This window comes from Bos javanicus, chromosome 4, assembly GCF_032452875.1.
Source record: "Bos javanicus breed banteng chromosome 4, ARS-OSU_banteng_1.0, whole genome shotgun sequence".
Taxonomy (NCBI): Eukaryota; Metazoa; Chordata; class Mammalia; order Artiodactyla; family Bovidae; genus Bos; species Bos javanicus.
The window spans coordinates 70,411,723-70,437,397 of NC_083871.1; the positions used below are offsets into that span (position 1 = coordinate 70,411,723).

Here is a 25,675-nt window from a genome sequence, read left to right on the forward strand (position 1 = left end):
CAAGTAATAAACATTCAGATCTTTGAAGATGATGGGTGAAGGGAGACTAAGGTATTTTAACATTTAAGTGAAATGTTTAAATTGTCAAACACTGATACATATTCCATAGGATGACTTTTTCTGGAGTAGGAATTTTGGCATTTAGGCTTTCAATGGCTTCTGTATCCTAAGGGTCAGTGCTGAGCTGGAGCCAGCCTTGAAATGGACCCCAAATATCCAGATCTTGTTGAGCACCCATTGTTTCAACTGCCTGGTGGCTCAGACAGGAAAGAATCCTCCAAAGAAATTTGGGTTTGATCCCTGGGTAGAGAAGGGGATGGCTACCCACTATTCTTGCCCAGAGAATTCCATAGGATCCCAGCAAATCCAGGGGGTCAAAAAGAGAAGACTGACTTAACATCTGCATTGCTTGAATTACATACAGTAGTTTAATTTCACCTGGGGATTTCATCATGGCCTGTTAGGTGCCAAAAGGGATGTAAGCTTTTCATAGGAAGAAAAAAAGATTGAACCAGATTTCACCTGATTTTCAACTAATGTAATTTTATCACAAAGGGATGATTTCAGGACCAACAATGTCCTATAGGAAAGGAAAAGGGACTACTTTAACGTTGGAAGCAATTCAAAATGAAATGTTTGGGTCAATGTGTGAACTCAAGATGATCTCGGAACTAGAACAGTCTGATTAGTCTCGGGGTATGAATTGATAAGTAGGGAACTTCAACTAAAATGCTGGGATGACGCTTTGACTGCTAACCCCTGGGGAGTAAGCAGCTTCAGTACTGTACCACCAGAGTCCAGTGTGTGTCTTGTACAAAGTGACTGTCCAGACAAGCCCATGGCAAGTGAGATTGAACTGGCTGGTGATTGCTTCATTCATATATCTTTGGGGACAATGCACCAAATACATCTTGCAATGTTTAAATTTTACTGTGAATGTTTTGAATTCCAGCTCTTAAATTGTACCCCTTTCTTCCTCGTTTGATGTTCTATAGTTCTTTGTGATTTTGACATTTTCAGGGATTGGGGAAGATGCTGAGCCTGAAAAGGACATTCAATTGAGCAAACCAGGATAGTTGCATAAACTTTCACAAGTAAATTGGTTTTGTGGACATTGTTACAAACTTGAAATAACTTGTGCCTCTTAAGCCAGAACACATGAGTTGTGTTGCCTTCCAAAAAGCAGGCGGGTCAGCACTGAAGTGGGCATTGTTCAGAACTGGTCAGAAGAGCTGAACTTTGATCAGGAATCATTTTGCTTTGAAACAGATTCTTAGGTTCAGTTTAAAATGGAAGTTTTCTGTAACTTGCTCCACACTTCAGTAACCTAAAATAACTGACTTGTGATACTGGGTAGTGAAGATTCTAATATCTAACCTTAGGTTTTTCTAATCAGATACTGTGTGTGTAGGAGTTCAGTTGTGCCTGACCTGAGTGAAGTGGGCAGCTACTTGTTCCAGGGATCAAAGTTGGCATCTCTTGAATTGGCAGGTGAAATTCTTTACCACTAGCACCATTCAGGGAGCCCTGTCAGAGTGGACGGCATTTGTGCTACTGTTCTCAAACCATGATAGTTCGGACAGCTGTCCTCATGTTAACTCTTTTCGAGTGCTGTCATTTCTAAGATGACCAAGTTTTCAAGTCTCCTTTGTTTTTATAAAATCATTTCATTTTGCTTTTATTTGTTCAGTCTACTCATTTACTGATTTATCCCTTAGTGTAAGTCTTGAGTTCTTGTATGATCCATAATGTTTTCACATTTAAGCAATTTGGTGGGGTGTTTTTTTTTTTTTTTTTTTTTGGTGTGAACTTGACAATTTCCTAGATAAGGGAGCCAATCCCTACAGGCTGGCTTTACTGCCAGGGAGTTCCAGTTCCCCGTATGCATGTAGTTATGTGGGGGAGGCTCTTTGTCCTCAGACATTAATGTACAGTATTTTGAAAGCTCCTGGATAATTTGGCGGGGGGTGCATCCTAGAGTAGAACCTGGTCTGTTCCATGTCATGTGTTAATTTTGGAGGGGTGGGGGAGGCCAATATTGTCAGTTCAGTATACTGACTTCAGTTTGGCTAGAGTCTGATCAATTTGTAATTTAATACTATTGCTGTCCTATTTGCTGGATATTCACCTGTATTTTTGTGGGTGTTTTGGAGGAGAACTATAAGGTAAATTTGCTTAGCATCTATAAAAGGCAAAAGTGAGCACTTTATAAAGTCAAATATAAAGTTTATTTCCACAGAAAAAGCTATATAAGTTAAGGATTCATAAAAATTAAAAAGGCTCTTGAAAAAACACCAGACTTCAGTGCTAAGTGAAAAAACCTTAAGGTTAAATTGCATTTTAAGTCAAAAAACATTTTGAAATAATTTCATCCAGTGTTTGCTTTTTAAAAGACCATCTTAAGAAATGGCTACCAAAGTAATGCTGTTTTCATGTCACATTGTATGTACTGTTACGACTTCATGAAGTTGTGGCTTCTGCCCCAGGTCTGATACTGATGCCTAAACTTGTCCACATAAGCTTGAAGTTGTAGTACTTAAAAGCTAACATGAGCTAAACTTGGAAGCAGATGTGTGAGCCTTTATCAGTTTCTGACTGCTTTTACGTGTATTGGTGTAATCCATCTTCAATTTTTTCTCTCATTTTTTCGTTTTCCCTTTTGGTTTTCCTTTTTCTGGCCTGGAATCATTAATTCCTTGGGTACGATCACAACACTTCCATCGTGGGTGCACTGAAGAGCATACTGGTTTGGACTGACTGGTCTACCTTGATCATCTCTTAACCTACTAAAGACATCACGATAGAGGTGGTGCAGTTTCTGTTTCATTATGTTTATAGCTTTGTGACACTGGGATTGCTCTCTTTTAAGGGTTTCCTTCTTTGCTTGCAAGCTACATACATCATCTTCCAGATTCAAAATTACATCCAGTTTACGCTTTCGGCAGTTCTGAGCAGCAACTTTATTTTTCCCTCTTCGTCTAATGTCACGGATGAGCGACACTTGTAAATCTGTTAGATAATGCCTGCTTAACATGCTGTTGAAAGAATCTACAGGCATGCGGATAATTTCATCCACAGAAAAAGGGATATGCAAAGCTTTAGCACGTCGTTCATCACGGCTTAAGTTTCTGTCTGTGTCATTCAGGTATCTACTTATTTTCTGTGACTTCCCAGGCATTGAGAAAGATTCTGAAGTGGATTCTAGTGCACTTGGCTCTAAGTGGTAAGTGTGGTTATGTGATACATGTTGAAATACAAGGTCTCCGTGAAAATGAGAATCACTTTTGTCATTCATGTAACAAAGCTTACTGGGCTCTGGATAGTATCCTCCTACAGCCCCTTCTAGGTCATGGTGGGAAAGGTCACTGCTAGAACCTGTAGCACCTTCACATATAGAGTGAGAAGAATTAGACTTGATAACAGAGGTGCTATTGTTACTTGAGTCTAAGGAAAGCCCAGAATCATAACCTGGTTCTTCAAGCAGCCAAGAAACTTCCATGGGATCAAAACCTGTGGCCAAAGACATTAAGTTTGTCTCATCAAGTATGTTTATATCAAGATCATACAGATGGTCTTGGCTTAGATTCCTCATCTGATTGTGAACAAATGGAAGAAATCCTGTCAAATTAGTTCCAGGAAGGGTCTGTTCAGTATTGGTAATAGAACTTAACTGTAGAATTTGTTCTTGTGGCTGTGAAGTCCTTGCTACTGGATCCCTTCTAAATGTATTGTCAGAACACCGTAACATGGCCTCGTGGAGACTTACATCATGACTTACAGCTTCGCTAAAATTTACATTATAATGTGTGGGGGAATTCATGCCATCATTGATACTTCTGGGGAGAGGAGCAATATCTCCCAGTGAGACTCCCTGAAAAAGGAGAGGAAAAATGCTGTAAATACATAAAACTATTTCAACACCAGTTCTAATGCATAAAGCAGTACTTATAGTTCTCTTTGTTAACGCCTCTATACAAATAAGGATATGCTGTTGGCTGTGAACAATTTCCCTTAAATGTAGGCAACCAACTACACAATGTGAGCTCAAATGAGACTATGGTATAGTGGGGGAAAGACTGTCTTTGAACATCACATTTGATTTTTAAATAGATTGTCAATATAAAAGCTGGTCTTACATCTAATATTATCTTCCTGTTATTTTTATTACTTATCCTAGCTGTTTATAAGCTAAGCTAAATCCACCCTGTGGACTGTCATGTAAGTACAGTGCTACCAGAAAGACTAAGGTGTGCCTTAATTTGTCAAGTATGTACTGTCTATTGATCCAACATGGATTTTATGAATCCGATTATACCTTTGTGATTATTTGGAAGGGGGGAACAATGTACAGTGGAGCCTGGTTACAACCCACGGGGTTGTAGTGCACTAGGAACCATTACGTATTAAAGCTGTATATCCCAGGTAAAAATGTTAACGTTTACTCACAAAGAGGTCAGTGCAGATATTTTCCCGCTAGGATAAAAGCCAAGTTTCTAATTACCTCCAGTAGATTTTCAGGCTGCGATGAAAGCAATTGAAATAAGTCTTCCAGAGAGAAAAATGCATCTGTTCCATTTTGATATCTCTGTAGAAAAAGTCATTTAAAAGGTTAAAGTGGTTGCCTGGGACTTTTAGACTTAATCTAGAAAGGATAACCAAGTCATATCTAAGCTGAATTTTTTATCTTTATTTTAGAATTTTTATATTCCCTTTTTTAGTACTCAGTATTTTAATATCCTGCTTTCAACATTTAACTCAACTTTTCCTCCATTCCTGCCCTAATAATCTTCCATCAATTTTTTTGGCTTGTTAGTTCCACATTATTTTGTCCCTCCCCAGCCAACCTTCCAGATTGATTGAGAGGATATTGTAATTTTCAGTCAAACATGTATTTAGAGTTACCAAGATTTATCAACCTCTTTATTTGCTATTGCTTCATCTCCTGCCTTCCTAAAGGGTTTAAGTTTCTTGTTGAAATGATTTCATAGTTTTCTAGAGTGGCTTAATGAACTCTTTAGTCTCTGTAATTTGGAACTATTTTGCCTTCATGCTTAGGTCAGGCTTAATATTTTCCCTCAGCACGGTCTTGTGGCATTTAGTTATAAAATGACAGACCTATAGTAAACTAGTCTTCCCCCACCCCCTTCAGTTCAATTGTTGAGTCGTGTCCAACTCTTTGTGACCCCATGGACTGCAGCACACCAGGCCTCCCAGCCCATCGCCAACTCCTGGAGTTTACTCAAAATCATGTCCATTGAGCCGGGGAGGCCATCCAGCCATCTCATCCTCTTGTCATCCTCTTCTGCCTTCAATCTTTCCCAGCATCAGGGTCTTTTCCAGTGAGTCAGTTTTTCGCATCAGGTAGCTAAAGTATTGGAGCTTCAGCTTAAACATCAGTCCTTCCAATGAATATTCGTGATTGATTTCCTTTAGGATGGACTGATTGGATCTCCTTGCAGTCCAAGGGACTCATAGGAGTCTTCTCCAACACCACAGTTCAAAAGCATCAATTCTTTGGCGCTCAGCCTTCCTCATAGTCCAACTCAGATCCATACATGACATGGAGAAATCATAGCTTTGACTAGACGGACACCTTGTTGGCAAAGTAATGTCTCTGCTTTTTAATATGCTGTCTAGGTTGGTCATAACTTTTTTCCAAGCAGCAGGCATCTTTTAATTTCATGGCTGCGGTCACTATCTGTAGTGATTTTGGAGCCCCCCAAAATAAAGTCTTGACACTGTTTCCACTGTTCCCCCATCTATTTCCCATGAAGTGATGGGACCAGATGCCATGATCTTCCTTTTCTGAATGTAGAGCTTTAAGCCAACTTTTTCACTCTCCACTTTCATCAAGAGGCTTTTGAGTTCCTCTTCCCTTTCTGCCATAAGGGTGGTGTCATCTGTGTATCTGAGGTTATTGATATTTCTCCCAGCAATCTTGATTCCAGCTTGTGTTTCTTCCAGCCCAGCGTTTCTCATGATGTACTCTGCATATAAGTTAAATAAACAGGGTGACAATATACAGCCTTGGTGTACTCCTTTCCCTATTTGGAACCAGTCTGCTGTTCCATGTCCCAGTCTAACTTGCTTCCTGGTTCAGGATGGGGAACGCGGGTATACCTGTGGTGGATTCATTTCAATATTTGGCAAAATGAATACAATATTGTAAAGTTTAAAAATAAAATTAAAAAAATAATAATAACTTGCTTCCTGACCTGCATACAGATTTCTCAAGAGGCAGGTCAGGTGATCTGGTATTCCCATTGCTTTCAGAATCTTCCACAGTTTCTTGTGATCCACACAGTTAAAGGCTTTGATGCAATCAATAAAGCAGTAGTAGATGTTTTTCTGAAATTCTCTTGCTTTTTTGATGACCTAAGGAATGTAGGCAATTTGATCTCTGGTTCCTCTGCTTTTTCTAAAAGCAGCTTGAACATCTGGAAGTTCATGGTTCACATATTGCTGAAGCCTGGCTTGGAGAATTTTGAGCATGACTTTGCTAGTGTGTGAGATGAGTGCAATTGTGTGGTAGTTTGAGCATTCTTTGGCATTGCCTTTCTTTGGGATTGGCGTGAAAACTGACCTTTTCCAGTCCCGTGGCCACTGCTGAGGTTTCCAAATTTGCTGGCATATTGAGGGCAGCACTTTCACGGCATCATCTTTTAGGGTTTGAAATAGCTCAGCTGGAATTACATCACCTCCACTAACTTTGTTCATAGTGATGCTTCCTAAGGTCTGCTTGACTTTATACTCCAGGATGTCTGGCCTTAGATGAGTGATAACACCATCATGGTTATCTAGGTCATGACAGTCTTTTTTGTATGGTTCTTCTGTGTATTATTGCCATCTTAATATCTTCTGCTTCTGTTAGGTCCATGCCATTTCTGTCCTTTATCGAGCCCATCTTTGCATGAAATGTTCCCTTGGTATCTGATTTTCTTGAAGAGATATCTAGTCTTTCCCATTCTATTGTTTCCCTCTATTTCTTTGCATTGATCAGAAGGTTTTTTAATCTCTCCTTGCTATTCTTTGCAACTCTGCATTCAAATGGGTATATCCTTCCTTTTATCCTTTGCCTTTCTCGTCTCTTCTTAGCTATTTGTAAGGCCTCCTCAGACAACCATTTTGCCTTTTTGCTTCTCTTGGGGATAGTCTTGATCACTGCCTCCTACACAATGTCATGAACCTCCATCCGTAGTTCTTCAGGTACTCTTATCAGATCTAATCCCTTGAATCTATTTGTCACTTCCACTGTATAATTGGATTTGATTTAGGTCATACCTGAATGGTCTAGTGGTTTTCCTTACTTTCTTCAATTTAAGTCTGAAGTTGGCAATAAGGAGCCTTGATCTGAGCCGCAGTCAGCTCCCAGTCTTGTTTTTGCTTACTGTATAGAGCTTCTCCATCTTTGACTGCAAAGAATATAATCAGTTTGATTTCGGTGTTGGCCATCTGGTGATGTCCACGTGTAGAGTCTTCTCTTGTGTTGTTGGAAGAGGGTGTTTGCTATGACCAGTGCATTCTCTTGGCAAAACTCTATTAGTGTTTGCCCTGCTTCATTCTGTATTCCAAGGCCAAATTTGCCTGCTACTCCAGGTGTTTCCTGACTTCCTACTTTTGCATTCCAGTCCCCGGTAATGAAAAGGACATCTTTTTGGTGTTAGTTCTAGAAGGTCTTGTAGGTCTTCACAGAACCATTCAACTTCAGCTTCTTCAGCGTTACTGGTTGGGGCATAGACTTGGATCACTGTTATATTGAATGGTTTGCGTTGGAAATGAACAGAGATCATTCTGTCATTTTGGAGCTTGCATCCATGTACTGCATTTCATACTCTTGTTGACTATGATGGCTACCTCATTTCTTCGAAGGTATTCTTGCCCACAGTAGTAGATATAATGGTCATCTGAGTTAAATTCACCCATTTCCCCCCTTGGGTAGTTTTATTTCCTTAGTTTTTGTTGCCCTGTCATTTCACTGTGATAGATCTGGGACTTAATTTTTTTTATTTAGTCTGCTTGGGATTCTGTGTATCCCTTTAATCTGAGTCATAACATCATTTTAATTTTGGAAATATTTTGGCATAAACTTTGAATACTGCTGCTTCATACTTCCCAGTCTGTCCTAGGACTTAAAAATGGGCCAAAGAACTAAATAGACATTTCTCCAAAGAAGACATACAGATGGCTAACCAACACATGAAAAGATGCTCAACATCACTCATTATCAGAGAAATGCAATTCAAAACCACTATGAGGTACCATTTCACACCAGTCAGAATGGCTGCGATCCAAAAGTCTACAAATAATAAATGCTGGAGAGGGTGTGGAGAAAAGGGAACCCTCTTCCACTGTTGGTGGGAATGCAAAGTAGTACAGCCACTATGGAGAACATTGTGGAGATTCCTTAAAAAACTGGAAATAGAACTGCCTTATGATCCAGCAATCCCACTGCTGGGCATACACACTGAGGAAACCAGAAGGGAAAGAGACACATGTACCCCAATGTTCATTGCAGCACTGTTTATGATAGCCAGGACATGGAAGCAACCTAGATGTCCATCAGCAGATGAATGGATAAAGAAAGCTGTGGTACATATACACAATGGAGTATTACTCAGCCATTAAAAAGAATACATTTGAATCAGTTCTAATGAGGTGGATGAAACTGGAGCCTATTATACAGAGTGAAGTAAGCCAGAAGGAAAAACACCAATATAGTATACTAACGCATATATATGGAATTTAGAAAGATGGTAAAATAACCCTGTGTACGAGATAGCAAGAGAGACACAGATGTATAGAACAGTCTTTTGGACTCTGTGGGAGAGGGAGAGGGTGGGATGATTTAGGAGAATGGCATTGAAACATGAAAAATATGTATGAAACGAGATGCCAGTCCAGGTTCGATGCACGATACTGGATGCTTGGGGCTAGTGCACTGGGACGACCCAGAGGGATGGTATGGGGAGGGAGGAGGGAGGAGGGTTCAGGATGGGGAACACATGTATACCTGTGGTGGATTCATTTTGATATTTGGCAAAACTAATACAATTATGTAAAGTTTAAAAATAAAATTTAAAAAAAAAGTAATTTTCTTATTCTATCATTGTCTTTTCTTTTTAATGCAAAAGTTCATATTTGAGAGCTGTTTTCTATAGGAATGCCACATACAAAGTGTTTACCAACTCAGTTTTATATTTTTCTCTTCAAGGACCAGTTTTTCTATCACTTTCTACACCTTTTCTTGACTCAGGATTCCTGACTGTGATGGTAGTCTGAATCCACAACACTTGGTGGTCTGATTTCTAAAAGTTGGATGGACCGCTTCCTTGCTCTGCCTCCTAGCTCATGGCCAGAAGTGTCCTAGCTGTCATTTCCTAAACTAGAAGAGCCTTTAAACATTGAGCTTTAAAGCGGGGAACTCAGGTACCCACAGGCATGGACTTGTGATCTACTCAACCCCAGCCTCCGTCATGGCATCTGATATCTTCAGCTTTTGTGCCTGATTTGAAGATAGTATCCATTATGCCTCATCCAGGAATTCTGTATCTGGTGTGTCTTTACATGTTAGTAAATTCACATTCATGACTTGTGCTGTGTATAACTCCCACCCATAACTTTTTACTCAAGGGTTTTCCTTTTTGAAGATTCAGATCAGCTGGACTGATTTTGTGGTGGTGGTGTTCAGTCACTCAGTCGTGTCCGACCCGTTGCAACCGCCTCCCAGCCCGTCGCCAACTCCCAGAGTTTACTCAAACTCATATCCATTGAATCAATGATGTCATCCAACCAATTCATCCTCTGTTGTCTCCTCCCCCCGCCTTCACTCTTTCCCAGCATCAGGGTCTTTTTCCAATGAGTCAGTTCTTCGCATCAGGTGGCCAAAGTATTGGAGCTTCAGCATCAGTCCTTCCAATGAATATTCAGGATTGATTTCCTTTAGGATGGACTGGTTGGATCTCCTTGCAGTCCAAGGGACTCTCAAGACTCTTCTCCAACACCACAGTTCAAAAGCATCAACTTTTCAGCACTCAGCCTTCTTTATGGTCCAACTCGCACATCCATACATGACTACTGCAAAAAACCATAGCTTTGACTAGACCTTTGCTAGCAAAGTAATGTCTCTGCTTTAATACGTTGTCTAGGTTTGTTGTAGCTTTTCTTCCAAGGAGCAAGTGTCTTTTAATTTCATGATTTTGTGTATGTGGTACAAATGGGTTTGCCATGTTTTCAAGGTTTCTGTGTGTCTTTCTTTGGATGTTGTAAGACATATTTAAGATAAGCTGGTGGATAGTGTTTCTTGTTCTTTAATTGGAAATTATGCATCCTTAGTGGGCAGCAAACTTCTTCACCAATTGGTGAAGATTTTAAATGATATTTTAAATGATACTAAGAAAGATATTAAGAAATTTCAGAAACTTGATTCATTCGTCCTGGCCAACCATTGACCAAAATTTGCCTGATGGTCACAAGTGTGAGAACGGGTAACATCAGCACAAATCTATATTCATTCCCCCAAAAAACCCCTTAATTATGGGTAAATAACATTGTTTGCAGAAAAGAAAGCCTTAATATTTAGAACATGGAAATATGGGTATGAAGATCATTCTGTTTAAAGTGAATTATGGACTGACCCTTCAGGCTATTCAAAGATATATCTGTCTCATTAGATCTTTTTTACCTGTTTGTTCCTCTTCAGTGCCCATCGATGGAGGCTTGAGAAGCTAACCCCTTACAACCAGCATTCTGGTTGATTCCGCAGGAGATGGGAAGATGGAAGGAAGAAGTGACGGGGTCCCTTAAACACCCATTATCTCACTATTACCACATTACCACCTCTTATGTCCACTCTCACTGAGCTGTATTTTTCCCCAGGTTCCTTTCTGCTCTGAGGGCAGTTTTGGGTTCAGGTAGTTGCTAGTCTATGGGGGTCTCCCTATTTCTTGGTATTGCCCTTAAGCCTGCCCTTAACTTCCATTACAAAGAAAATCCCCTCACTTCTCTTCAGAATCCCATGAGCCTGTACCTTTTACTTGAGGGCCTAAACTGTGGACTACATGACTGCAGTCCTACATCTTCACATAAAAGTCCTCCTTCCTAATCAGTTCTGTTTTTGGCCAAGAATTCACTGCATTTTGAACAGAGATCACTAGGAATGTAAAAAAAAAATATGGACACATTTTCTACCTTTACATATACACAATGGAGTATTACTCAGCCATTAAAAAGAATACACTTGAATAAGTTCTAATGAGGTGGATGAAACTGGAGCCTATTATACAGAGTGAAGTAAGCCAGAAAGAAAAACACCAAAACAGTATACTAATGCATATATTTGGAATTTAGAAAGATGGTAACAATAACCCTGTATATGAGACAGCAAAAAAGACACTGATGTATAGAACAGTCTTTTGGACTCTGTGGGAGAGGGAGAGGGTGGGATGATTTGGGAGAATGGCACTGAAACATGTATAATATCGTATATGAAACGAGTCGCCAGTCCAGGTTTGATGCACGATACTGGATGCTTGGGGCTGGTGCACTGGGATGACCCAGAGGGATGGTATGGGGAGGGAGGAGGGAGGGGGTTCAGGATGGGGAACACGTGTATACCCATGGCGGATGCATGTTGATGTATGACAAAACCAATACAATATTGTAAAGTTAAAAAATAATGTATTGTTGCATTTTTTTTTTTTTACTTTTTAAATTCAACTTGTCTTTAGTGAGAAAAATGTGTCTTCAGACCAATTAACCTGTATATATTTGTGTATTTTTCATTAATAGCAGTCTAGGCTTGCACTGCAGCTAGAAGGAAGTCACTGTTAATGAGTAAATTATGTCAGTCATCCTAAATATTCTCAAATGCCAGTGATTCCCTGTGGTCAGAGTAACTCCTTTCTGCTTTATCATTAGAAGTTCCTACAAGAAGTGTAATTTAAACACTGACACAAAACAGAAACATGGACCTACAAAAAAGGAGCTGAGTCTGATAATTAAGAACCAAGGCACAAATGCCACACTCTTAAGTGATTGTGTTTCTAGACAGTTTTGTCCAAACTGATGTCTGTCTGCAGTGAAATATTTCAAATTCTCCACGGAAGCTCTCTACTTTATCTATCACTTCATTGTTATTTAATGAGTGCCTATTACCTAGCAGTGAGTGAGTTACTATAGGCAGTTCAAAAAAGGAGAAAATAAGGTCCTACTTTTCTGGGAAGCCTTGTGAAGGGGTATAATTGCAAAGACATACCCAGGAAAAAAATGAATCAACAGCATAAATCTATACACAAGGAAGTGGCAGTAAGACCAGTTTAAGGACATCTTTCACCTCAGAAAAGATGGTCTGTGAGGCACTCAGTAAAGTGGCCTGAAATGTCTCCTCCAAAACAGACATGGTTATTTCAGTACTCACTGGCACCGATGTGGCAATTCTCTGGCATTTGTGTGTGTGTGCGTGCGTGTTCACATAAGGAGCTGGTAAAGCCACATAGCAAGGTACACGAATTACAAAGGAACACAAGGCCTGGGGAAAATACCAGTGGGTAAAAGCAGAGGCAGCTGGGCATACCTCTGCAGGTTACAGTGAAATGCCAGGCTGCAGTGGGGTCTCATTTAACTAGCTCATAAAAGGGTTGAATAGCCTGAGGTAAAGTGAAAATGGAAAGGGGTTCCTTGGGGTGAACTCCACATCTTCTTTTTTTTTTTTTCTGTGTTGATTTTCTTTTTTTTTTATATATATATTTATTTTTTTTTTTAAATTAAAAAAATTTCAGGTATACACGTGCTCCCCATTCCTGAACCCTCCTCCCTCCCCCTCCCCATACCATCCCCCTGGGCCGTCCCAGCGCACCAGCCCCAAGCATCCAGCATCGTGCACTGAACCTGGACTGGCATCTCGTTTCATACATGACATTTCACATGTTTCAATGCCATTCTCCCAAATCTTCCCACCCTCTCCCTCTCCCACATCTTCTAAAGACTAGCAAAAAAGGATTCAAAGAGACCACTTAGAAACATGGTGTGTTTAGGGAACAGAACAGATGAGCATCCAGAGCTTGCCTGAAAAATAATCCAAGAGGCATATTTCTAGATGCAAGCATGGGTTGCAGCTAGAGAAATGATTGACAAAGGAGGTGAGGTGCAGGTTTCCAGGACCAGCAGGTGCTTGAGAGGCCACTTGGAGGTGGAGGTGCATGTGTCCTTGAGAAGGACAGTGAGAGACTCCTAGCTGGAGGGGACTCGGAGGGGTCTCCAAAGAACCTGCAAAATGAAAGTGCCTAACCAACAGAAGTGGTTTTAAATACATTCTGCAGTCCAGGGAAACCAGTTTCAGACTGGCAACAGTAAAGGAACACCTTTTCTGAGCTCTTACCACCCATCACACCCTCAGCTTCAGAGAAGATGGCTGAACAAACAAGGGAGGAAGAACTGGGGAAAGCCAAGAAGCTGGCCACACACCCTTTTCCTCCCCGCCAGGCTTTGAGGTTGCAGCAGGGAGAGGAGTGGGAAAACTACAGACTTGCTGAGAATTTACACTGGTTCTGTCTACCAACTGTTGCACTGGGATGAGCAGAGAGGTTTTGGGTCTGATTATTTAGCATAGGGCCTGTCCTAGATTTCACCCAGCATGCAGGGAAGAACTAGTTCCCTAAAACAGGTTAGAACAGGCTGGAGGGGCGGGGGAGTGGTGAGTGAGCAGAGGGAGCAGAACTGCTTTCAGGCTTCATTCTGTCAATCATGTTATGTTCAGGGTGATGTTAGAAAGTCAAGGCTACAGTGATGATGGGCTGCCTGAGAAGGGCCAAGGCATAGTACTCTACCCTCCATGGGTGTTCAAGGCACAGCCCCAAATTCCACCTGGGGCAGTGCAGGGCTGGGAGCCCTGTCAGGCAAGACCTGCAAGGGTGCCACCTGCCAGGGGAAGTACTAAGTGGTTAAATGTCTGTGGAATGCTCACCTGTCTGGACCACTGCTGAGTAGAACCCAGATTAGGTCCCATGTTAAAGAAGGAAGGAGTTCAGCCTGGCTCCTGGAGTTCACCTTTCTCCACTCTCTCCACTACTCATGAGTGTGGTTATTAGTTGCAAGGAGTCAATGAGGCTATCTGACTCCACCTAGGCCAAAGATGCAAAGTGGGCTCATGGATGCCCAGTGAGCATGGGGCACCAGGAGACTGAGCGAGGGTGTGAGCCCAAGTTCCAACCGGATTGAGAGTGATATCCCTGTAGGGTCCTCTCCTTTCCCAGACCTAGCCAACCTGTCTACTACTTCTGAAAGTGGCTGGTTTTGATTGAGGATTCCTGGGTTCAGGATGCCAGCCATCTCTGGCTGAGATGCCAGAGATGCCGGCATCCTGAACCCAGGAATCCTCAATCAAAACCACAACAAAACCTGCTAGCAGGTTTCTGGACGGGTGTGTGGGTTTAACCAGATATAATGGTCTATGGCTAATTCCTTTGTAAATAAAATAACCATATCCACAATTTTAAAAAATATGTATTTTCATATATCAAATTTACTTCTAGTAAGGCACACATATATAAAATCCATTCTCAACACAAATTGTCAAAAGACATAAAATCTACCTTAAAGCCAAAATAGTATGGTTGGAATATTCTGACATGCTTACCTCACTTCTAGATTCAGTGGTTTTTTCTGCCTCCCAGGCAGGCTTATCTGCTACTTTATTTTCATCTTCATTCTTCTGCTGTAGTGATTTTTCCTTCTGGGTTGATGATCTTTGCTCATTTTCTTCATGCTGGGGACTGTGACTCACACCTCTTAATACCTCATTCTCCTATAAAAAGGACCGACCCCAAAATGTGCTAAGTACAAATCCACATTTCATCAAATAAGTAAAATCTTTAAAACTGTTTTGTACTTACTGCTCAGTGATCAGGAAAACCCACAAGTCGGAAGCTAAGACTGACATTTCATTATTTTGGTATCAAAGAAACATTTTAATTCTGAAACAAAGGTCACTTTTGTGTCCTGTCCTTTTCAAAAACTCACTGTGAGACAGGCTGTTCTGATCTGGATAATGTAAATTATTTGCATTTATAAACCCCCTGACTTCAGGGAGCGTAAAGAGAGTTGACTTCATTTTATACATTTCTGTACTGTTTGAATGTTTTACCATAAACATGCATTTTTTTACAATCAGAAAAAATGTAAATAAATTTTTATTTTGAAAAAAATTTAATGTAAAAGCTTAAACTAACATCTCCATTGATATTTTCAACTATGCTTATTTATACAGATGAGTCCTTCACCTTTAACTTAGGAGACAGATAATTAAAAGGAGACAGATAATTAAAAGGCTAGAGAATTCTTCTGAACATTCAAACAGTTGCCATTTAGCATATAATATATATTCTGATACTTCCAATTATATTAAAAATTCTCTGTATACCGTTTCCCCACTAAGCTCAATTGTGTCCAACTCTGAGTTGTGTTCCACTCCATGAACTGTCGCCTGAGGGAATGTCGCCTACCAGGCTCCGGCAAGAATACTGGAGTGGGTTGCCATTTCCTTCTCCAGGGCATCTTCCAGACCCAGGGATCGAACCTGGGTCTCCCGCATTGCAAGCAGACACTTTACCATCTGAGCCACAGGGAAGCCCAACATAACATCAAGGCCTCTTAAATTCTTTCCAAGGATCTGTTTTTAATTTCTCTCTTCCAGCAACAAAACATACTGGACTAACTCAAGGACAGCATTACTGCCCCCTACTCTAAACCACAGGAGTGTTAATCTTTAAAAAGAAAATAAAAGTCAAAGAAATGTAAATACACAGATGCTAAAACAAGGAGAGAAATCAAAGCAAGAGCAAAAGGAAAAGGAGGCTAATGTGCTGATGGCCCACTTGGTTTTACTTGCTTCTCTGTTCTCTGTACCAAATTCTTGACACTGTAGATGTTGGTCTTCTTACCTCAATGATCTCTTGTTCACATCCTCCATCACAAGTAGCTCATGTGCTCGAAGACATTGCTTCTGCTACCCTATCCTCTTTTCTGTGTCAACAATACTTCCTTGTCTATTGGATAATTCCCATCAGCCTTCCAATACACAGTAACTAACACCTATATCCGTTGAATCATTGAAAAAGAGAGTTCCAGAAAAAAAATCTACTTCTGCTTTATTGACTGTGCCAAAGCCTTTCACTGCGTGGATCACAACAAACTTTGGAAAATTCTGAAAGAGATGGGAATACCAGACCACCTGACCTGCCTCTTGAGAAATCTGTATGCAGGTCAGGAAGCAACAGTTAGAATGGGACATGGAACAGCAGACTGGTTCCAAATAGGGAAAGGAGTACATCAAGGCTATATATTGTTACCCTGTTTATTTAACTTATATGCAGAGTACATCATGAGAAATGCTGGGCTGAAAAAAGCACAAGCTGGAATCAAGATTGCCAGGAGAAATATCAATAACCTCAGATACACAGATGACACCACCCTTATGGCAGAAAGTGAAAAAGAACTAAAGAGCCTCTTGATGAAAGTGAAAGAGGAGAGTGAAAAAGCTGGTTTAAAACTCAACATTCAGAAAACTAAGATCATGGCATCTGGTCCCATCACTTCATGGCAAATAGATAGGGAAACAGTGGTAACAGTGGCTGGCTTTACTTTTTGGGGCTCCAAAATCACGGCATATGGTGACTATAGCCATGAAATTAAGGCTCTTGCTCCTTGGAAGAAAAGTTATGACCAACTTAGATAGCATATTAAACAGCAGAGACATTACTTTGCCAACAAAGGTCCATCTAGTCAAAGCTATGGTTTTTCCAGTAGTCATGTATGGATGTGAGAGTTGGACTATGAGGAAGGCTGAGCGCCAAAGAATTGATGCTTTTGAACTGTGGTGTTGGAGAACACTTGAGAGTCCCTTGGACTCCAAGGAGATCCAACCAGTCCATCCTAAAGGAAATCAGTCCTGAATATTCATTGGAGGGACTGATGCTGAAACTCCAATACTTTGGTCACCTGATGTGAAGAACTGACTCATTTGAAAAGACCCTGATGCTGGGAAAGACTGAAGGCAGGAGGAGAAGGGGACAACAGAGGATAAGATGGTTGGATGGCATCACTGACTCAATGGACATGAGTTTGAGTAAACGCTGGGAGTTGGCGATGGGCTGGGAGGCCTGGCGTGCTGCAGTCCATGGGCTTACAAAGAGTTGGACACGACTGAGCGACTGAATTGAACATGTTATTTTATTTGTTTATTGTCTAATCTGTCCCACTAGAATGCAAGTTTCCTGAGGGCAGGGACTCTGCTTGATTCCTGCTGTATACCCTCTGCCTATACCACAGCCTGGCACACAGCAGACCCTTAATAATAGTTGCTGAAGAGATGAACTCCTAGATACAACATCCTAAGAGTTTGTATGCAATTTCTGATGAGTGAGATTCCATAGTCTTGCTCTTTTCTGCAACTGAAACTCTGATTCCCATCTAAATTCAGGGAAGAAGGGAAAAGATAAGACTCGTCATCACTCTTTTAACCTCAATCTTTTGCCAAGAGAAGGTTTCTTTTGTTAAGCCTTCAGTTCAGTTCAGTTGCTCAGTCGTGTCCGACTCTTTGTGACCCCATGAATCGCAGCATGCCAGGCCTCCCTGTCCATCACCAACTCCTGGAGTTTACCCAAACCCACGTCCATTGAGTCGGTGATGCCATCCAGCCATCTCATCCTCTGTCATCCTCTTCTCCTCCTGCCCCCAATCCCTCCCAGCATCAGAGTCTTTTCCAATGAGTCAACTCTTCACATGAGGTGGCCAAAGTACTGGAGTTTCAGCTTTAGCATCAGTCCTTCCAAAGAACACCCAGGACTGATCTCCTTTAGAATGGACTGGTTGGATCTCCTTGCAGTCCAAGGGACTCTCAAGAGTCTTCTCCAACACCACAGTTCAAAAGCATCAATTCTTCGGTGCTCAGCTTTCTTCACAGTCCAACTCTCACATCCATACATGACTACTGGAAAAACCATAGCGTTGGCTAGACGGACCTTTGTTGGCAAAGTAATGTCTCTGCTTTTTAATATACTCTCTAGGTTGGTCATAACTTTAAGAGAATCTAATTCAAAATTCTAAATTCCTGAGGCAGTTAACTTTGTTTACAAATAAATTTGCTGCTGGTGGGCATAGAAGCTTCTAACCTCTAAATCACAAGATCTATTTTAGAACCATGAAGCAAGGTCTCCTTAGTCTGTAATATCAGAATTAATACAACACATGTAGAGAGACACATAAACTTGCAAACATGAGAATGTTATCTATAACAATACATAAATAAACAATAACAGAGGAAACCAGTGGCTAACACCTAACTAGATCAAGCCCATAAGGAAACTTTCAAAGTGTTTAAGAGTTTGATAACAAAAGTCTGTAAGATGGCCTGCCTTAAAACTCGGGAGAAGAATGGAAGATAGAGAAATTCTGTATGACCACAAATCACATGGCAAGAAGCAGAAAATAGGTTAAAAATCCTATTATATCATATAATAATGGATCATAACTCAATAAATGTGTTAAATAAAAGGACCAACGAGTTCATTTCAGTATAAACAAGTAAATGAGGAAAAAGGGAAATATCTCCCTTACAGTAGAATGGAACTAATAAATATAGAAGAATGATGGAGTTAGAAAATCATGAATGAATACTGAAACTAGGGAATAAAAACTTGATGAAAAATAAAAATATTTAAGTAGCCTCAAAGTATCACCCCAGATTACTTTTTAATTACAAAGAGAAAACTAATAACCCTTCAGGAGAAACCTGGCAAACACCATCTAAACCAAGTGGTCAAGTGTTACCCAGCAGCCCGGATGGGGTCACGGGGGTTGGGGGAAGAATGTGTACGTGTATGGCTGAGTGCCTTTGCTGTTCATCTGAAACTATCACAACATTGTTAACTGGCTGCACCCCAACACAAAATAAGTTCAAAAGAAAAATAAACTAGCGATCAAATCTATCATCACAATATGGCAATAAAGCAAGATGCCTCCTCACACAATATGAAGGATACAATACCATTTCTGTGGTGTTCATAATCTCAGTGTAATGAGGAAACATCAGACAAATCAAAATTGGGAGCCACTTTACAAAATAAAGATATTCTTCCAAAATCTAAAGGTCAGGAACTGAAAGAACTTTTCCATATTAAAGGTGATTTAAGAGATTTGACAAGTAAATGCAACATGTGCTCCTGGGTTAGATGCAGACCCAGGAGAAAAAGTAGTTACATAGGATATTACTGGGGCAATAGATAAAATTTGAGTATGGACAATAGATTATAGTCTTAGATTCATGTTAAATTTTCCTGATTCTGTTTAACTGGTTATAGATCATACTAGGAAGTACTATACGTAATGGCTGCAATTCATTCTTAGGTGTTTCAGAATGAAAGAACTGTATGTGTATATAGATATAATTATAAACAGGTAACTCAAATGGGGCCAAATGTAAACAACAGGCAAATCTGAGTAAAGGATATATACTATTCTCACAACTTTTTTTAAAGTTTAAAATTATATCTAACTAAAGTTATCCCCTAAAATTCCTACATGGCAAACTCATTTTGTCCAAGGCAACTACAGAAGGTAGTCTCAAAAAACTATTCTTCCATTATAATTCCTGTTAATTTCTATTTTTTCCCCCAAAGTATATACAGTCATGTCCATTGCTTTACTAATTATTTTTCACCTCTTCCTTCTCACGATTTAAATTTATTTCATTTTCTTGTCTAATTGCTTTGCTCATGCTTTCAGAATACTGCTCAATAATAATGATGACATCTGATGTAAAAGAAAACACTGTGTCGTCCCTCCATTCTCAATGGTCTGCTACTTCACTTCTGGCAACAGATGTGTGGGCTGTTCATACACCTAGCAGTTCTGGGACACCACCTGCATGTTCTATAACTTAATTCAGTTCTGACACTATCTACCTAGAGGCAGCATCAGATCCCACAGGTTAAAGGCTCAGTCTCAAAACTGCTCTCTCTCCCTCCAGAGGTCAGTTCCAAATCCAGGTGGTTACCTTGCTTCCCGCCAAGTGCCTATAAATTAAAGGTCCCCATAACCCTCCTCCTCCTCTGGTGTGATTAGTTTGATAGAGTGGCTCACAGATCTCAGGAAAACATTTTACTCACTAGATTACTATTTTATTACAAAAGGACACAACTCAGAAACAAACAGATGCCTAAAAGCAAGGACTGTGGAAAGGTCACAAGCTGCCATGCTCTGCACCACTCTCCCAGTACCTCCATGTGATCACCAACCTGGAAGATCTCCAAAGTCCTCCTTCTGGCTTTTTATGGAGGTATCACTACACAAGCATGGTTGAGCGATCATTGGCTGTTAGTGACTAAACTCAATCTACAGCACCCTCCCTTCCCCAGAGGTGCGGGTGGGTGGGTGGAAGGGTTTAAAGTTCTAATCCTCTCATCATGTGGTTGGTTCCCCTGGCAATCAGTTCCCATCTTTAGGGGGCTCTCCCAAAGCTACCTCATCAACAGAATGAAGGGACTTCCCTGGTGGTCCAGTGGCTAATACTCCACAATCCCAATGCAAGGGGCTCAAGTTCAATCTATGGTCAGGGAACTAGATCCCACATGCTGCAATTAAGACATGACACAGCCAAATAAATATTAAAAAACAAAAAACAACCCCGTAAGTCAGGTGTGGTTAGAAGGGGCATGTTATAAATAAGAAAAACTTCCTTTCACCTTCAGGGCTTTGGAACTATTTCAGGAACTGAGGACTGAGAGACCAAATATTATAACAAAAGATGCTCCCATCGCTCTCATGCTTAGGAAATTCCAAGGTCTTTGGGAGCTCTGCCACATAGGGGTGGGGGTGGGGGCAGATGAGGACTAAACACGTATTACATCACATTATCACACCTGCCATTCTTATTTTTTACTCATAATGTTCCATCAATAAGGATATCATGCAGCTTTCCTTATTCATTCACTCATTCAATCAATACATATTAAATCCCAAATAGTATATTGGATGCTGGGGATACAATAGTGAAAAAAAGTCTAGACTGCCTCTTCACAGCTTAGATTTGAAGGGAGAGGAAGCCCAAAATACAAGTGAACTAAGAAAATTACTGCAAGTTATGGCAAGTGAAAGAGAAGAAGGGGGGACCCACCTTTAGAAAGACTGGTTAGGGAAGACCTCTCAAGGGAGTGATATTTTAGCAAAGATCTAAAAACAGAAAGAGCTGTGTACAGAGGAGAGCAACCAATACATTCCTGTCACCACAATGGATTTGATTAGTTTCTTAATGATGGATATTTGTCTCCAATCATTTCTTAAAAAAGAATTAAAATGTCCTTATGCATACTTCTTTGCACACATGTGTTAAGTAAAATAAATTCCTAGAATGTATGCTCAGTTCAGTTCAGTCACTCAGTCGTGTCTGACTCTTTGCGACCCCATGAATCGCAGCACGCCAGGCCTCCCTGTCCATCACCAACTCCCGGAGTTCACCCAGACTCACGTCCATTGAGTCACTGATGCCATCCAGCCATCTCATCCTCTGTCGTCCCCTTTTCCTCCTGCCCCCAATCCCTCCCAGCATCAGAGTCTTTTCCAATGAGTCAACTCTTCGCATGAGGTGGCCAAAGTACTGGAGTTTCAGCTTTAGCATCAGTCCTTCCAAAGAACACCCAGGACTGATCTCCTTTAGAATGGACTGGTTGGATCTCCTTGCAGTCCAAGGGACTCTCAAGAGTCTTCTCCAACACCACAGTTCAAAAGCATCAATTCTTCGGTGCTCAGCTTTCTTCACAGTCCAACTCTCACATCCATACATGACTACTGGAAAAACTGTAGCCCTGACTAGACAGACCTTTGTTGGCAAAGTAATGTCTCTGCTTTTGAATATGGTATCTAGGTTGGTCATAACTTTCCTTCCAAGGAGTAAGTGTCTTTAATTTCTTGGCTGCAATCACCATCTGCAGTGATTTTGGAGCCCCAAAAATAAAGTCTGACACTGTTTCCACTGTTTCCCCATCTATTTCCCTAGGTCAACACATACATGCATTTTTTTATTTGATGGATTCTACCCAATGGCCTCTGAAAATGTTTGTGGTAATTAACTTACACTCCTACCAGTAAACGTGCCAATGTGATAGATGAAAACTGGCATCTCGCTGTAGTTTTAATTTCTACTTCTCTTATTATGAGTGAAGTTGAACATCTTTCACAAGTTTAAAAGCATTTGTATTTCCTTTTCTGTGAACTCTGTGTGGTCTCTGTCCATTTTTCTTCTGGGGTCTTTTCTACTGGGTTTTCTACTGGGGTCTACTACAGTAGTAGCATTTTTACTCACCTTCTCCCATTCAGTCTCCGATCAATGTATGTATGAAACAAGTGGCGACTATGAAGACAGTAAGGGAAGAGTCCTAGCCAGGAGTAGGGGAGAGACTAGAGACATGACAGAAAGCCTGAGTTCTCCTAAGGATGGAAGCATGCGCAGCAAAAGGGCCAAGACAGGAAAAGTTACAGTTAGAGTAGGAATCTGAGCTACAGTTATTTCTTCTTCCTCTGCAACTACAGAGAAAATCCAAGCATGGAAGTGGGGAGACCAGTTAGGAGGTTACTACAGTAATTAATTGACAGTAGGTAACAGTCTTCCCAGATGGCCTAGTGGTAAAGAATCTGCTGACCAGTGCAGGAGACATAAGTGACCAGGGTTCGATCCCTGGGTTGGGAAGATTCCCTGGAGGAAGGCATGGCAACCCACTCCGGTATTCTTGCCTGGACAATCCCATGGTCAGAGGAGCCTGGCGGGCTATAGTCCATGGGGTTGCACAGAGTCGGACATGACTGAAGTGACTTTAGTGCGCACGCGTGCACACACACATGCACACAGAAATAAGAGTCTGGAAAAAGGTGGTGGTGACAGAGAAGCGGAAGAATCCATGATACGCTGTGTAAAATGAGACAGGGCTTGTTGATGGACTGGAAATGGGAGATCAAGGAAAGGGAAGAAAATTTAGAATGACTCCTAGATTTCTGGCTTGAATAAAGATGGTGGATAGTTACAAACAGAACCATTAAAAAGGGAAACTGAGGGGTCTTCCATTTTGGAAATGTCAAGTTTGAGACGTAAAAAGTCAAGCAGAAATATCTATTACATTACTGAGATGAGAATTTGGAATTTAGAGCAAAGGTCTGAACTGAAAGTAAAAACTGGGAACACATCAACATAAACACACACACAGGAACTAACGAGATTCCAACAAGCGAGCACAAAGCTAGAAGGGGCTCAGGACAGGGTCCTGCAGAACTGAAACATTCAGAGGTCAAGCAGAAAAGCTGGTGAGAAAAGACTGAAGACAAGAAATGAGTTGCAGGGGAAGACAGAATAGCAGCGTCTCAGAATCCAAAACTGTTTCAATAAGAATGGAGTGGTTGATTGTGTTGAATGCTGCTTGGAGGTTGCGCACAGTAAGGACAGAAAAGTATCCAATGGATTTGGCAATAAGAAAGCAGTGTGTGGGTGGCCTTCGAAAAACTTAGGGTAGAAGCCCAGTGATACGGTGTTGAAGAGTAAATGGGAGATAACAAATTGGGAACAGTATACAGACCATTCTTTCAAGAATTTTGGCTATGAAGTGACTGGGGAAGTGGGTCAGAGCAATATTTTAAAGATGAGATGCTGGAATATGTTTGTAAGGCAATGACTGAGGAGAAAGGACAACATTCAGAAAGCTATAGATAAAGACTCCAAAGGACAAATGGCAGGACTGAGTTTGAAAGAAAGAAAAATAAAGCCTTCATTTCAGGATAAGGAGTAGAAAGTGGATACAAGACTGTATCTGAGGATTTGGTAGTATGAAGCTCTATCCTTATTTTTGAAGGGCATTTTTAAAAGTAGAAATGGATATTGAATACTTAGGTGTTTCAAAAATATCCACAAATTATATATAACACTCTTTTCTTCTTCTTCAAGAAGATTAACCCCCCTACTGAGTTGGGGCCAAACTTAATGAGTTGTTTTTAACAAAAGGAGTATTATTATGTGGGCGTAATGGTTCAGCCCCGTGGCTTCCTCTTTGCTCTCCCTCCGATCACTCGTACTGGTGAAAGCGAGCACTCACGTTGCAAGGACATTCAAGCTTTCTACAGAGAGGCCTTGGCCTTTCCAACTCTACGTGGAGTAGAGTTGCGGCCTCCTGACCACAGCTGTCAGTGGTCCACCTTGGAACTGGATCTCTCAGCTCCAGTTCAGCCTTCGGATAAATGCACTCCAATCACCATCTTCACTACAACCTCTTGAAACCAGGAAGGAGAACCACCCAGCTAAGCCACTCCAGAATTTCTAGCTCACATAATAAATGGGATAATAAATGTGGTATTAAGTCATTAAGTTTTGGAATAATCTCCTCTGCAGCAATAGATAACTAATACATCCATTTTAAAAAATGCTTTATGCACCTATATTTCTGTATGACTTGCTAACATTTTATTTAATGTTTTGCAGGAATATGCATAAAAGTAATTCCTGGATTCTTTCTCTTTTTTTTTTTTTATATCACTGTCATGCTAGTTTTGAAGAAAAAAGAATTGGGAAGCTTTATGGAACATCAGAACTCCTCACTGAAAGTTTGAAAGAATTCTCCTTGACCTGGGAGCAAAGAGCCTCCAGCTGGGCCTTTACAGAATGCCTCGCCTACCTAGGGCCCCCTCACCTAAGGTGACACTGTTCCTGGGGCACCTACATCTTAGGACTGAACAGAGAGAGCACAAAGGCCTGGCCACCTCACCCATCGTGGGACAACTGTGAAGGGTCACTTAAGCCCCAGAGCTCCTGGCACTGCCCTGCTCCAGTTTGACTCCTGCTTTTGTCCAAATTTGCTTTCTTGTATTCCCTTCCACAGCTGTAAATTGGAAATGTACTCCCTTAGAAACATCCTGCCCACTCAACTTGGGCTCAGAGAGAGTCCTCTTCCCAGGGACCGATTTGTGACAGTTAAGCAATTCTATCTTGGGGTGGGGTGGGGTGGAGACACCAGGAACACAAGACGAGGAGAGGAAGGTCCAATATTATTTCTATTTAGAAAGTGAAAAAGGGCTATTGCACTTGTATACTCTGCACAGTCTACAAGGTCCCATAAAAGCCTCCTGGCTAGGAAGACTCATGTCCAAAAACAGCTGAGTAAAAGAGGCCACTCCTAATCCTACCAGCTGTGACCTTGGGCCACTCTGACTCTCAGTCTCCTTGTCTGTGACATGAAGGGTAATAGTTCTAATTCATATTTTAAGGAAGTGGTTGAGGAAAAGCACTTTATACATTTTAAGATCCTATGCAAACATTAATCAGTACTTTCTACTGCTTTTTGATTCTGAAGAGTTGTAATTAATGACTAACTTCTGACAACTCAATTAGAACCCCAAGAGAAAGCGACCCCAGCCCCTAGTAGCCAGTAATTACTATCTCTTTGCTTTCTTCTTTTCCTGTTTTCCTCAACTCAATGACAAGGAGCTGAAAGAGACAGTACAAGTGTTTTACAAGCACTGTTGTATATACTGGTGATTCATGGTCCATGCTCTTAAAGAATGGGTAAGCAAAACCCATCATTAAGTTACTTTTTATTTGTGTGTAGGTAGGTGATTTTTACTCTCAGGCTGGGACTCAATTTAAAAAAAA

General features: G+C 40.9%; 1 protein-coding gene across 1 annotated transcript in view; it reads right to left on the reverse strand.

Moving 5' to 3' along the window:
• Window positions 1-1,651: 1,651 nt before the first annotated feature.
• Window positions 1,652-25,675, reverse strand: part of NFE2L3 (NFE2 like bZIP transcription factor 3) — a 35,077-nt gene continuing 11,053 nt past the window's right edge. Inside the window, exons 2-4 of the mRNA XM_061414310.1 lie at window positions 14,633-14,800; window positions 4,502-4,585; window positions 1,652-3,871 (exon numbers count right to left, since the gene is read on the reverse strand). Of these exons, the coding sequence (XP_061270294.1) occupies window positions 2,627-3,871; window positions 4,502-4,585; window positions 14,633-14,800 (1,497 nt within the window). The 3' untranslated portion in view covers window positions 1,652-2,626. The remainder of the gene's footprint in view (window positions 3,872-4,501; window positions 4,586-14,632; window positions 14,801-25,675) is intronic.